Source organism: Otolemur garnettii, unplaced genomic scaffold (assembly GCF_000181295.1).
Source record: "Otolemur garnettii isolate 467f Iridium unplaced genomic scaffold, OtoGar3 scaffold00283, whole genome shotgun sequence".
Classification (NCBI taxonomy): domain Eukaryota; kingdom Metazoa; phylum Chordata; class Mammalia; order Primates; family Galagidae; genus Otolemur; species Otolemur garnettii.
In genome coordinates, this window is record NW_003852678.1 from 462,920 (window position 1) to 477,145 (window position 14,226).

At 60.3% G+C, this 14,226-nt stretch overlaps 1 protein-coding gene across 1 annotated transcript in view; it reads left to right on the forward strand.

Moving 5' to 3' along the window:
- The window catches only part of JAG2 (jagged 2), a 25,954-nt gene extending 15,897 nt beyond the window's left edge, over positions 1–10,057 (forward strand). The window contains exons 8-28 of the mRNA XM_023508859.1: positions 1,091–1,221; positions 1,324–1,443; positions 1,611–1,724; positions 1,879–1,992; positions 2,147–2,260; positions 2,343–2,389; positions 2,475–2,648; positions 3,474–3,624; positions 3,700–3,852; positions 3,927–4,040; positions 4,281–4,394; positions 4,502–4,615; positions 4,807–4,923; positions 5,319–5,346; positions 5,441–5,526; positions 6,089–6,202; positions 6,285–6,400; positions 6,719–6,967; positions 7,767–7,898; positions 9,127–9,283; positions 9,524–10,057. Coding sequence (XP_023364627.1) covers positions 1,091–1,221; positions 1,324–1,443; positions 1,611–1,724; positions 1,879–1,992; positions 2,147–2,260; positions 2,343–2,389; positions 2,475–2,648; positions 3,474–3,624; positions 3,700–3,852; positions 3,927–4,040; positions 4,281–4,394; positions 4,502–4,615; positions 4,807–4,923; positions 5,319–5,346; positions 5,441–5,526; positions 6,089–6,202; positions 6,285–6,400; positions 6,719–6,967; positions 7,767–7,898; positions 9,127–9,283; positions 9,524–10,017 — 2,953 coding nt within the window. The 3' untranslated portion in view covers positions 10,018–10,057. The remainder of the gene's footprint in view (positions 1–1,090; positions 1,222–1,323; positions 1,444–1,610; positions 1,725–1,878; positions 1,993–2,146; positions 2,261–2,342; positions 2,390–2,474; positions 2,649–3,473; positions 3,625–3,699; positions 3,853–3,926; positions 4,041–4,280; positions 4,395–4,501; positions 4,616–4,806; positions 4,924–5,318; positions 5,347–5,440; positions 5,527–6,088; positions 6,203–6,284; positions 6,401–6,718; positions 6,968–7,766; positions 7,899–9,126; positions 9,284–9,523) is intronic.
- Positions 10,058–14,226: the final 4,169 nt, after the last annotated feature.

Below are 14,226 nucleotides of genomic sequence, written 5' to 3' on the forward strand. Positions count from 1 at the left end.
AGCTGGGAAGCTGGGAAGCTGGGGGCCATGTGGGCTGCCCCTCCCAGGGCTGAGAGCACACCCTTGGGACCCAGCAGGTCTGGGATCTGGGCCTGGTGGTAGCGCTCTCTGGTGGGTGGACCATGGCATGCTACAGCCCACCCTGAGCATGTCACCTGAAGGAAGATTCTGGGTGGGTGTGTAACCCACTCTGCACACTGAGCTGGATACTGGAGCCACTTTCTCCACAGCCTCAGTGTCCCTGCTGCCGTATGGCCAAGCTGGGCCATTATCCCTTCGGTGTCGGCTCTGTGGCTTAAGGGCAGCTCAGGAAGGGCTGTGCCTCTTTCCTTTTACAAAAATAAATTCATGTGTCTCTGCTGGTGTGGAAGTGACGTGGCCTGGACGTCATTCCCATCCTGCAGGACCTGAGAGTTCTGGGAAGGGGCCCCCAGGAGTCCTGTCGGGGCCTGGAGGGCAGCCCACTGGGCCCTGGGTACCGCCAGGACGTGCCCTTGAGTCAGGCTGTACTCTGCCCCGGCTGCCTGCCCACCTCCTGGAGGACCCTGCAGAGGAGACCTAGCAGACCCACAAGGCAGGACCAGGCCTGGGGGTCATGGCGGTGGGGCCAAGAGGCCTCTGTAGAATGTTCCAGAGTATGTCTGGATTTCCTCCTAGTTAGGAGCTGCCTGTGTCTGGGCTCAGGCAGGGCTGCCCCAGGGTAGTCTCCCCCTCTGCAAGATGGGCCCTCTATACAGGGCCCTACTGGAAGAGAAATGGCTGCCCGGCCCTGGTAGCACCTGGCTGGTCTGGCCTGGGGGCCCTGCAGGGCCTTCCTCTTCCCGGCGCCTGTTCTCGGGGCCCAGCTCAGGGGTAAGTCCCAGAATAGCTCAGGGAGGAGTGACGGGACAGCTGGGGCCAACCGTCTGCTGCCAGTGGCCGGGAATGCCCATGACAGTGGGGCTGGCTGGTGGGGCTGTAACCCTTGCCTGGCTCTGGGCTGCTCCAGTTCAAAGGCCTGAGGCCGCTGGCTCTGGGTGTGGCCCACATGAGTCTGCAGCTACTTCTCTACTTGAAGCTTACTGGCTTCATGCTCTCCACCCTCCTCCAGGTGCAGCTATGGCTGGCAGGGGAGGTTCTGTGACGAGTGTGTCCCATATCCCGGCTGTGTGCACGGCAGCTGTGTGGAGCCCTGGCAGTGCAACTGTGAGACTAACTGGGGTGGCCTGCTGTGTGACAAAGGTAGCTCGGAGTGGCGGGCAGAGACTGGGCCTGAAGCTCAGCCATCAGAGGGAAGGTGGAGTGGGGGTGGGCCAGTTCCCTGAGCTCTGCTACTGCCACCAGACCTGAACTACTGTGGCAGCCACCACCCTTGCACCAATGGGGGCACGTGCATCAACGCTGAGCCTGACCAGTACCACTGTGCCTGCCCAGATGGCTACTCGGGCAGGAACTGCGAGCGGGGTATGTAGGGGCCACCCTGGGCTGCTAGGGGTTGGGGGCCCTGTCTCTGGTCTCCCTGTGCTGTGGGCAGCCTCTTCCTCAAGCCCCGGGGCTGGTGGGCTTGGGGAGGACCACTTGTGGAAAGGTGTGGACCTGCCCACTGCCTACCCCTTGCTCTGGTTTTATAGCCGAGCACGCCTGTGCCTCTAACCCGTGTGCCAACGGGGGATCTTGCCATGAGGTGCCGTCCGGGTTTGAATGCCACTGCCCGTCTGGCTGGAGTGGGCCCACCTGTGCACTTGGTGAGTGCCCCTGCATATACCTGGGCTTGGGGGGGGGTCAGTGCACACACATAGCTGTGGATATCATGACTAGGGGACGGGGGCATGAAGCCCAGCCACGCAGTCCTGCCTCCCTGTGTGGACCACATGGCCACCTCTCTCCCTTGCTCTGCAGACATTGACGAGTGTGCCTCGAACCCCTGTGCGGCTGGTGGCACCTGTGTGGACCAGGTGGATGGCTTTGAGTGTATCTGCCCGGAGCAGTGGGTGGGGGCCACCTGCCAGCTGGGTAAGGGTCCCCCAGGCCACATGTATTGCATGGGCTGTGTGCTGCGTGTGGGTGGCTGCTGCTGGGGCTGCTGGGGCTGCTGGGCTGCGGGTGCCAGGCACAAGGTGAGCAGGCAGCGGGGCCTGAGCCCCACGCACCCTTGTCTTGTCCACAGACGCCAATGAGTGTGAAGGGAGGCCGTGCCTTAACGCTTTTTCTTGCAAAAACCTGATTGGCGGCTATTACTGTGATTGCCTCCCGGGCTGGAAGGGCGCCAACTGCCACATCAGTCAGTACGGGTGGGCGGGCCGCAGGCGGGCAGGGCTGGGTGAGCCCAGGACCCCACCCTTGACCCACTCCTCTGCCCCCAGACATCAACGACTGTCATGGGCAGTGTCAGCACGGCGGCACCTGTAAGGTGAGATGAGGCCCAGGAGGAGGGCGTGGGGACCCAAGAGGCCATGGGGACCTCTGCATGGGACTCACCCTGCCCTCCTGTCCAGGACTTGGTGAACGGGTACCAGTGTGTGTGCTCACGAGGCTTTGGAGGTCGACACTGCGAACGGGAGCTAGATGAGTGTGCCAGCAGCCCCTGCCACAGCGGTGGCCTCTGTGAGGACCTTGCTGGCGGCTTCCGCTGTCACTGTCCCAAGGGATTCTCTGGACGGCTCTGTGAGGTGCGGCCTGTGGTCTGGCTGCCCTGCCCCAACCCACTGCCTCGGGAACTGTGAGGGCAGGCCTTCATCCCCTGCCCACAACAGGGGATGACCAGGAGATACTACGGGGGAGTTGTCCCCAGAGTCCTAGATATCTGGCTGGGCAGGCCTGAAGGTCAGCAGCCTCCTGGGGACTGGGCTGAGCCCTTCAGTTCTCTGGCTGCCTAGATGCTGGCTGTTCACACCCCTGGAGACTGGGGGCCAGGTGGCTCTGAGGGGCAGAGTATACGGGACATCCGAAAGAGGGCTGCAGGGCAGGGCTTAGGTGCCTGCTCTGTGGGGCCCAGGTAGGAGCAGGGTCTCCCGTGGTGGATAGCCCTACCTCCCTGTCCTTTGTACTCAGGGTGGGGGGTTCTCCTACCTAACAGGCCTCTTGGGGCCTATGGCAGGGTTCTGGTTTTGGGTCCAGGCAGCATGGCCATGGCTGACTCTGAGGGTAGCCTGCCCGTATGCGGGGCTCAGGAACTGGCCTTCCTGCTAGCAGGGGCACTGAGGCCAGATGTCATCCACAAGAGGTGGGGAAAGTTTGCTCTTGTGAAGGTGAGGGCAGGTGGCTGGCTTGGCGGCCTGCAGGTGTTTCTGTCCAGTTGACAGGGCCTGCACAGTCTCAGCGAGCAGGGGCTTCGGGCCCTGGCTCACATTGCCTGGCCCAGGGTGAGAGGCAGGTGTCAGGATGAACAGGAGACCAGCCTTGGGGTTCCCAGGGACCTGTCTTCATGTGGACCTAGAGGCCTGGCCTGTGTCTCTGTCCCTGCCTGGCCTCTCAGAGTCACCCTTGCCCTGCAGGTTGATGTGGACTTGTGTGAACCAAGCCCCTGCCGGAACGGTGCACGCTGCTACACCCTGGAGGGTGACTACTATTGCGCCTGCCCGGATGGCTTTGGCGGCAAGAACTGCTCTGTGCCCAGGAAGCTGTGCCCAGGCGGGGCCTGCAGAGGTGTGGGGTGCAGCCAGGGGGTGGACCAGATGGCCTGGGTGGGGCGGCCCTGACTCCTGCTGCTGTCTGTCATAGTGATCGACGGCTGTGGGTCTGAGGCAGGGCCCAGGGTGCCGGGCATGTCGCCCTCCGGAGTGTGTGGCCCCCACGGGCACTGCGTCAGCCAGCCCGGGGGCAACTTCTCCTGCATCTGTGACAGCGGCTTTACTGGCACCTACTGTCATGAGAGTGAGTGGCTGGGGAGGGGAGTGGGCGGGGTTTGCACCAGCCTGGGGATCCCGGCTCACACCCTCGCCCCACAGACATCGACGACTGTCTGGGCCAGCCCTGCCACAACGGGGGCACATGCATCGACGGGGTGGGCGCCTTCCGCTGCTTCTGCCCCAGCGGCTGGGAGGGCGAGCTCTGCGACACCAGTGAGTGTACTGGCACCTGTCCCCATGAGTCCCACTGACCCGAACCACCCCCAACTCATGTGCCCCAAGCCCCTCCAAGGTGGGGCAAACCCCAGCCTCCCACCCGTGCCTGGGGCCTGGTTGGTACCACCTGGGGCTCCTTTCCCATCCCCCCTCCATGGCCCAGCTCTGGTGCCTCCTTCCCAGAAGGCCCTCCTTGAGCGCCGGTGACCCCCTGCTGACCGGCGTCCTCACCCCCAGATCCCAACGACTGCCTTCCTGATCCCTGCCACAGCCGCGGCCGCTGCTACGACCTGGTCAATGACTTCTACTGTGCGTGTGATGATGGCTGGAAGGGCAAGACATGCCACTCACGTGAGTGCCCATGGGCCCCTGCCGCAGGGGGCTGCCCACCAGGACCCTGCCCCCACCCCCACCCCCTGGTCTGGGGCCTGCCTGCTGAGCACCGTGTGTATCTGCAGGCGAGTTCCAGTGTGACGCCTATACCTGCAGCAATGGCGGTACCTGTTACGACAGTGGCGACACCTTCCGCTGCGCCTGCCCCCCAGGCTGGAAGGGCAGCACCTGCACTGTGGGTGAGCAGCCCGCACCCACCCCTAGGGTCGGCCCCTCTGGTAGCCACACCCTGCCCTGGGTCTGTGGGCTGGGGCTTTCGTGCAGGGACTTCCTGCCCATGCTTTTGGTCTGTCTGCCCCGTCTGGTTGGGGTGTGGTGTGGACCCCCAGCCTCAGCCAGATGAGCAGCCCCTCCTTCTCCTACCATGCAGCCAAGAATAGCAGCTGCCTGCCCAACCCCTGTGTGAACGGGGGTACCTGCGTGGGCAGCGGAGACTCCTTCTCCTGCATTTGCCGGGATGGCTGGGAGGGCCGCACCTGCACTCACAGTGAGCCTCAGGGGCTGCAGGGTGGGGGTCATTTCACCTGGCTTCCCAGCCCTGAACCCAACTGTGCTCCATCTACCTAAGTCCATGTGAAGCCCCAGAACCAAGGGAAGGCTGCCTCCTGGCCCTCCCTGCTCACGGCAGACCCTCCCCAGTCTCCAGCCTCCACCATGACCACTAAGTGTCTGGCTCCCACTGAGGTGCAGTCCCTACTCCCAACTGCAGGTGCCCCCTGTACCTTCCTTGGTGGCCCTGCCCAAAACCTCCCCGCCCCTCCCCACCCCTCAGCCTGGCCAGACCATGCAGGTCTACCCACCCGTGAGTCTGGGTCCCAGGCCTGGCATAGGGGCTGGCAGGTGGCTGCTGTGCCCACCGCCTTCCTTCTCTCTCACATCCAGACACCAACGACTGCAACCCTCTGCCTTGGTGAGTGACCGGGTCAGCAACACGGTGGGGCTGCTGTGGGTAGGGGCTGACAGACGCCTCTGAAGCCCACATTCTTCTCCCCCACCCCCCACAGTTACAATGGTGGCATCTGTGTTGATGGTGTCAACTGGTTCCGTTGTGAGTGTGCGCCTGGCTTTGCGGGTCCAGACTGCCGCATCAGTGAGTGGCCTGTGGCATCTGGGAGGGCATCTGGGAGCCTCTCCAGCCCAGCCCTGGGGTCAGGAGTTGAGGGGCGTCACTGTTCACTGGCCCATGGCCAGGCAGCACAGTCCCATCTTCCAGCCTCTCTTCTGAGCCTCTTCTTGGGTCTCTGCTTCTGTGCCTGTTGGGCTCCTGAGTGTACCCTTCCCCTGCGAAGTGGGGGTGCTGCCCTGAGGGACCAGTCTAGGGCCAAGGGAGGAGGAGGATGGGGGCTATTGGCTGGTGTGTGGAGCCTGACAGGGGTCCTTCTGGGGCTGCAGGGCTGTGGCCCAGTGTCCCTCATCTCACGGCTTGTCACAGAGTGGATGGGGAAGGCAGTGACCAGGGTGGGCACCAGGCAGGTCTCCAGCTAGGTGGTCAGTGGCTACAGGAGCCCATGGGACCCTAAGCTGGCCAAGGCTGTCTCTCCTGGCCAGCCTGTGCTCCAGGTGCACCCGGTCCTGCCTGCCCCATGCCCACTCCTGCCATGTGTGGGGGCTGGGCTGGCCTCCCGCTACTGAGCCAGACCCACTCCCCACAGACATTGATGAGTGCCAGTCCTCGCCCTGTGCCTATGGGGCCACATGTGTGGACGAGATCAATGGCTATCGCTGTAGCTGCCCACCTGGCCGGGCCGGCCCTCGGTGCCAGGAAGGTAGGCTGGTGTGACTGCTGTAGGTGAGGCTGTGCTGAGCAGGGCCACTCCCCTCTGACCCTCAGGCCTCTGCTTCCCACAGTGATTGGGTTTGGAAGGTCCTGCTGGTCCCGGGGTGCCCCATTCCCGCATGGGAGCTCATGGGTGGAAGATTGCAATAGCTGCCACTGCCTGGACGGCCGCAGGGACTGCAGCAAGGTAAGGGCACCTGCTAGCCCCTGGCCCCTGACCCTGCAGTCAGTGTGTGCTGGGGTCGGGATGGGTGGGGAGCTGTGTCCACTCATTTCTGAGGGACATGTTGGCAGGAGGAGAGTAACTGGGCCCACTCTTGTGCGACTGGTGAAACCGAGGCACAGCCTAGGTCCCACCCAGCTCCGCCTGCTCCTGTGTTACTTTGGGCTGCCTCCCTGGATCCCTGGGCAGCAGGCGCATAGGGCTTGGAGCTCACTGACCCCATTGGCCTATCTGTCTTCCTGCGTGCTGCCTGCACTATCTCTCCCGTATGTACATGCTCAGGTGTGGTGTGGATGGGAGCCCTGCCTGCTGGCCGGCCAGCCCGATGCCCTGAGTGCCCAGTGCCCACCGGGGCAGAGGTGCCAGGAGAAGACCCAGGGCCAGTGTCTGCAGCCACCCTGTGAAGCCTGGGGGGAGTGTGGCCCTGAGGAGCCTCTGCCGCCTAGCACACCCTGCCTGCCGCGCTCTGGCCACCTGGACAACAACTGTGCGCGCCTCACACTGCACTTCAACCGAGACCAAGTGCCTCAGGTGAGTAGCAGCAGCAGAGGGGACGCTGCCTTTGTTTATTTTTTTGCAACAGTCTCACTTTGTTGCCCTTGGTATAGTGCCGTGGTGTCATAGCTCACAGCAACCTCAAACTCTTGGGCTTAAGGGATCCTCTTGCCTCAGCCTCCTGAGTAGCTGAGACTACAGGTGCCCCTCACAACCTCTGGCTGTTTTTTTGAGACAAGGTCTCGCTATTGATCTGGTTGGTCTCGAATCTGTGAGCTCAGGCAGTCTACCCACGTTGGCCTCCCAAGTACTGGGATTATAGGTGTGAGTTACTGCTCCCGGCCTGCTGCCTTTGTTTCTTGGTGACCTTCTTGGCTGTGGCTCAGCCTTGGGGGGCCATGGCTAACCAAGAAGGGTTGCTCTGGGCTGGGGAGAGTGACCATGTTGGATCAGACGAGAGGGCTTCTCAGGCCACATGTGCTAGGTGGGCTGGCAGAAGGCAGGGATGCCTGTCTGTGGCTCCTGCCTTGGGCCTAGGCCTGTGGCTCTGCAGGCAGATCTGCCCTGGCCAAGGCCCTACCCTTGTCCTCTGGGTGCCTGGAGCAGGTGGGACTCATCCCTGTGGTGCAGGGGCTTGGAACCAGGCACTGTTGCCTGCCCCTTCCCTCCAGTTTGCAGGTGGAGCCACTCCTGCCACGAGGACAGGGAGGGGGACTGTCACCCTGTCCTGGCTCTGGTCTGTGTCCTTGGGTGGGCGCAGGCTTGGGGGCCCCAGGTGGGCCAGGAGGGCATCCTACAGCCTAGCCTCAGGGGCCCAGTGAAGTTCTCTGCCCAGGGCACCACCGTGGGCGCCATCTGCTCTGGGATCCGCTCCCTGCCAGCCACAAGGGCTGTGGCCCGGGACCGCCTTCTTGTGCTGCTCTGTGACCGTGCATCCTCGGGAGCCAGCGCTGTGGAGGTGGCCGTGGTAAGTATGGGTTGGGGTGGGCAGCCTGTCACCCTGCTCTGCTGAGGCCCTGGGGAGTGACCCAGTGGTCACTGACTATCTGTGGGTACCTTTGTCAGGGCAGGAAGCAGAAGTGTGCCCTCAGGTTCTGTTCTGTCTGCTCATTTAAGGGAAAGGGCCAGAGCAGGTCGGGGAGCCCAGGAGGAGGGCTGTGGGGAGCATGGTGTTGGGGGTTGGCTGGGTAGGGTGCTGTGGAAGCAGGTCCAGGAAGAGCCAGGCTCAGGCTGCAGACTCCCTGGGGTTACAGTGATTGCCAGCAGGTGCTAACTTTCAGGGGCACTGTGGACCCTTGCTCAGCTCCTCTTCCCTCCGTGTCTGAAGCCGTGGAGGACAGGGCTCTGGGCAGGCCAGGTACTACGAGTTAGGGCAGAGGCAGCTCCTGGGAGAGGAGAGGCGCAGCTGGGCTGGGCCAGGTGGGTGGTGACAGAGTGCAGTTGGAGGGTCCCTGGGTGGGGGGAGGGACGATGAGACCCCTGGGGCTGTGCCTGGGGTGGAGCTGTGAACCCTTGGCCCTGTCGGGGACCTGGACTCAGGCAGTGGGGCTGCTATCAAGGGGTGGGTGCATTGGGCCCCCGGACCAGGCCAGCAGCAGGGCTTTTGGTGGCAGAGCCCAGCCTTCTGTGTCCCTAGTGGCAGTAGGTCTGGGTCGTCAGGCCAGTAGGTATCCTATGGGCAGCCCAGGCCCTGCATGGACTCTGGGAGTATCCCATGTGAACAGATGACTCTGGGCTGGCTGGGCCTGGGATGTCTGGGGAGACTGGGGAGGGAATATTCTGGAGAATGTCTTGAGTTGGCTTGAGAAGGGCGCCCCAGGCAGGGGGTCAGGTGACAGTGGGCACAGAGCAGCAGGGTAGTTATAGCATTATAGCATGTATGGCAGGAGCAGTGGTGGCACTGAGGCCGTGGCAGGGGTCAGGGCATCGGTGGCTCTCAGTGGTGGGGCAGCCATAGGGGACAGAAAAGGGAGAAGAGCATCAGTGGGGGTCACAGTGCCATCCCCTCAGGGCCATGCAGGTGCCCTGGGGTGGTGTTGGGTGGCAGTGCCTTGGGGCTGGGGGTGACCGCAGAGCAGTAGATAGGGCAGGGCCAGGAACCTGGAGCTGCCCATTGGAGAGGGCCCCAGGACCCTCCTCCTCCGATGAAGCCGTGGCTCCCTTGGACTGGGCCCCAGCTCTGTCCTCTGCCGCAGTCCTTCAGCCCAGTGCCAGACCTGCCCGACAGCAGCCTGATCCAGGATGCGGCCCACGCCATTGTGGCTGCCATCACCCAGCGGGGAAACAGCTCGTTACTCCTAGCAGTCACTGAGGTCAAGGTGGAGACGGTCGTTCTGGGCAGCTCTTCTTCAGGTGTGTGGGTTTAGGGTTGCAGATGCTGATTATGCTACCTGGGAAACAGCAGACCTGGTCCTGCCCCTGGGCCTCCTTCATAGCACTCACCCCCAGACCCACCATCTCAGCCCTATCCTGGGACCCCTTCCACAAGCCAGGAATCAAAAGGGTGTGGCCTGGCCACCTGGCCCTCAGCGTATCCCTGGGACTGTGTGTGTGGCTGATGCCAAGGTGACCTCACTGGCTCCTGCCCCCCAGGTCTGCTGGTGCCCGTGCTGTGTGGCACCTTCAGTGTGCTGTGGCTGACGTGTGTGGCCATTTGCGTGTGGTGGACCCGCAAGCGCAGGAAAGCACGGGAGCGGAGCCGGCTGCCACGGGAGGAAAGCGCCAACAACCAGTGGGCTCCGCTCAACCCCATCCGCAACCCCATAGAGCGGCCGGGGGGCCCGGGCAGTGCTGGGAGCCACAAGGATGTGCTCTACCAGTGCAAGGACTTCACACCTCCTCCTCGCAGGGCAGACGAGGCCCTCCCCGGGCCAGCAGGCCACCCTGGTGGCAGGGGGGATGAGGAGGACGAGGATCTGGGGCACAGTGAGGGGGACTCCCTGGAGGCAGAGAAATTCCTCCCACACAAGTTCACCAAAGACCCTGGTTACTCGCCAGGGAGGCCAGTGCACTGGGTCTCGGTCCCCAAAGTGGACAACCGCGCAGTCAGGAGCGTCCATGACACGTGCTACGCCAGCAAGGAATAGGACTCGGGAGCCCTCGCCGGGCACCACACACCTGCTGGACCTGGAGGCTGCGGCCGTGTGCATAGTTTCTTTATTTTGTGTAAAAAACACCAAAAACAAAAAAATGTTTATTTTCTACATTTCTTTAACCTTGTATAAATTATTCAATAACTGTCAGGCGGAAAACAAAGGAGTATTCTTGGATAGTCGCTATTTTTGTAAAGTTTTCGTGCATCGCACTTATGTGGCAGGAAAGAGCAAAGGGTGTCTGTGTTCTCACCAAATTGTATGTTTGTTACCAGAGGTCGTGCACTGTTTACAGAATCTTCCTTTTTATTCCTCACTTGGGTTTCTCTATGGCTCCAGGCCAAAGAGCTGGTGAGACCCGTGGCTGATGGCGTGGCCTGAGGCTGTCAGTGGGACCCGTGGCTGTAGGTGGGACCTGAGGTGGCCAGCCTAACCTGGTTACTGATGTGGCCATGGTCGCCGGCGTGGGCCATGGCTGTTGGCAGCTTCTGTGCTTGTCAGTGGGGCTTGAGGTCTTTGGCATGGCCTGAGCATCGCTCTCTCTGGCCAGTCCCGTGCAGCCTACTGTCCTCGCTCCCGCCCAGAGTGCCCGCTCCCAAGATCTGTCCACTGTGCTTTCAGAAGTGCCCTTCCCGACTGCGCAGTTCTCCCCTCCCGGGACGGCGGCAGTATTGAAGCTCGTGACAAGTGCCTTCACTCAGACTCTTCCCCGCAACTGTCAGCACTCACTGTGGGCATCAGTGCTGCCCACCTGCGGGTCCCGGCCACCCTCCTCATGAAAGTGCATTTTTATAAATATGTACATATTAAATGAATCACTCTGTATATTTGATTTAATAACTTAAACGTTTTTGGCCTCCCTTGTTCTTTGGGTGCTGTTCCTTTTTTATTTGGAGCTGGCTCCAGGGTAGAGCTGTACAGAGAAGGCTGTGGGCAGGTGGGGCATGCCCAGGGTGTTGGTGCGTGGCCATGGCAGCCATGAGGGGAGGTGGCCCTGCTGAGCCAGGACCCTGCGGGTGTCCCCAGCTGGTGGGGTCCTTCCTGGGAACGGGCAGGCAAGGGGAGTGTGGGTGCCTGCACCCAGCCCCTATGAGAGAGAACCAGCTAGAAGAGGCTTTAAGAAATAGTTTAGAATTTCTTATCGACAAAGGGCTGTGGAGTCTGTGAGGAATCAGCTGGTCGGCATCTGGGAGCAGGGAAATGGGAGGAAGCAAGCAGCCTGTCTTCTCACTGACTGAGCAAACTGGAGCTGGGTTTAGTGGCCTGAGAGCCAGGCATTGCTGCCCCCAGTCCTGTGAATGCAGGGGTCCACTAAGTGAGGAGCAAAGCCAAGAACCAAATCCGTGGGAAAAAAGGAAGCCTTTCTGGAAATGAGGTCTGTTTGTATACTTTGCTGGCTAAACTGACCTGCTGGCCACTGCAGCGGTCACTCTGGGCATCTGCCCTGTGGCTGCATCTGAGGTGACACTGTGAGTGCTGCTACCTCACCAGCAGGCTCCCCAGCTCTCACTTGGCTCCTCCCATCAGCTCTTAACACTGGGAGGCCAAAGGCATGTGTCCTCAAGCCAGGGGCAGGGGAATTAAGCTTTCCTGCCTTGTCCTTCCTCCTGACTTGTCCAAGAGGTTGGCCAATGAGTTCAGAGGAAATTCTGCTTTTGAGGAGTCCTGGGACACACCATGACTCGTATGGGCACAAACCCACATTCCCATCACCAGGTTGGCCACAAAAACCCCAGGCTTTTAGTTCCCTTTTAAATGGTATTTATCTAACTTGTGCCCCTTTGCAAACTGCCTTTGTGTCAGACCCCCATACACCCTATGAGTGATTTTTCAAGGTCACTGAGCAGACCACTGTCAGACAAAGCATGCACATGGGGAGACTTGGCCCTGTAGCCATGAGCCGTGAGACACAGGTACACTGGGATTCCTGGACATGGGTTAGAAAACAACGTTTACTTGCTGTGCTAAAAGAAGATAAGCTTGGTGGCCAGGTGTGGTGGCTCATGCCTGTAATCCTAGCACTCTGGGAGGCTGAGGCAGGTGGATAGCTTGAGCTTATGAGTTTGAGACCAGCCTGAGCAAAAAGTGAGACCCCATCTCTACTAAAAACAGAAAAAACTAAGGCAAGAGGATCGCTTGAATCCAAGAGTTGGAGGTGGTTATGAGTTATGATGCCATTCCACTCTATCCAGGGCAACAGCTTGAGAGCTGCTTGAGATTCTTTTTTTTTTTTTAATTGTTAGGGATTCATTGAGGGTACAAGAAACTAGATTACACTGAGTGCATTTGTTAGGTAAAGTCCCTCTTACAATTGTGTCTTGCCCCCAAAATGTGTGTCACACACCAAGACTCCCCCCCTTCCCTCTCTCTACTCTTTCTTTCCCCTACTCCCTCCTTCTTTCTCTCTCTGAAGAGCTTGAGACTCTTAAAAAAAAAAAAAAGGAAGAAAAGGAAGAAGATAGGCTTAGTAATGCTGACAGGTCAAACAGAAACGTTTTTCTTTGTTCATTTTTGTTTTTTGAGGCAGAGTCTCACTTTGTCACCCTCAGTAGAGTGCTATGGCATCACAGCTCACAGCAACTTCAAACTCTTGGGCTCAAACAATTTTCTTGCCTCAGCCTCCCAAGTAGCTGGGACTACTGGTGCCTGCCACAACGCTGAGCTATTTTTAGAGATGGGGTCTCACTCTTGGTCAGGCTGGTCTCGAACCTGTGAGCTCAGACAATCGACCCACCTCGGCCTCCCAGAGTGCTGGGATTACAGGCGTGAGCCACCACGCCCGGCTTCAAGCAGAAACCTTAACCCAGTAGACTTGAAAAAGCACAAAGCTGAACTAGGAAAGAGAAACTACAATCTCAACCTGAAAACTCAAGCAATTTAGCAGCCACATAGACACTGCTGAAGAGAGACTTGGTAAACTGGAAGATAGGTCAGAAGAAACGAACCCAGGGTGCAACCCTAAATGGTAAAAGATGGAAAATAGCGTCTGCAATTACATGAGGGGCCCATGCCAGATGGTCCTTGCAGTGGCAGGTGGGCTGGGCTGCTCTAGCCACTTTTGCAGAGGTGCCCCGTGGGTCTGCACCCGCTGGGCCCAGCCACCACCACCTCAGATCCAGAAAAATCCCCTGTAATCTCCAGGGAACTAGACTGGCCTCTGTGTGCAGAGTGTGCATGGGAGAGCTGAGGTCTCCACAGTGGCCTGCATGTGTGTACACGTGTGTAGACCTGCCCATACGTGTGTATGTGTGTGTGTGTGTTGTCCAGCATCCTGAGCCCACCTCTGGCTCTTCCTGGCCTGGTCAGGTGACCTTGTGCCCTGCTAGGGTAGGGACAGGACTATCTACACATACCACTGCTAGCTCCTGTTGATGGCCACATGGAAGAGGTGCAGGGACTGGCATGTCCACTCTCAACTGTAACCCCAGGGGAAGATGAGGCTTGTCTCCATCTCTGGTGCCACCACCCTGCCCTGGAGTGGTCATAAGGACCCACAGGGACTGGGACCCAGCACCCTGAAGCAGCCACCTCCACACCATAGAGCACAAGCACCCACCAGCTTAGTCCTGCCACACTGAGGCTAGAGGCCAGGGACCCAAGGCCACACCAACCCTGAAAAAGCCTCATTCCCTCCTGGGTGGCTGGGTGGGTCTTTACCACCCCTAGAGAGGGTTGCTTGGTCCAGCCTAGGAACACGCACTCACCAGCACCCTGGATGGCTGCTGCCCACGGCCCCACTGAGGTTGGTGCTGGGCTCCTAGGGCTGTGGGCAGCCCCCACACTGACCACTGAGCTGGGCCCTGGGCTACTCCTGTTTGCCCTCTGAGGCTGGCTGGCCAGGTTCCCACCATAGGCATACCCTGAGCACCACATTCCTGGGGCCTGCTGTGTCCTGCATCAGCCTGGAGCCCTGGGACCCTGGACTCAGCATGTCTCCCCACTGCCTCTGCTGTCTGCCCCATCTCTTGTTTCTCCTGGGGGATAGGGATGGGGGCTCTGGCCTGTGGGCTGGTGGGGAGAGCTCCACTGTCACTGGGGCACATGTTACCAGAGCAGAGCCTGTCCTACCCAGGGTCTGGTGGGTGGGGGCATTTGGGGGCACAAGGCTTAGGCGTGGAGCCAGCTGAGCTGGCCAGTGTGCTCCTGGCTCTGAGACCTGCTCCCAGCTGGGGGTTGGGGTGCCAAGTGGAACCACTAGGGTCT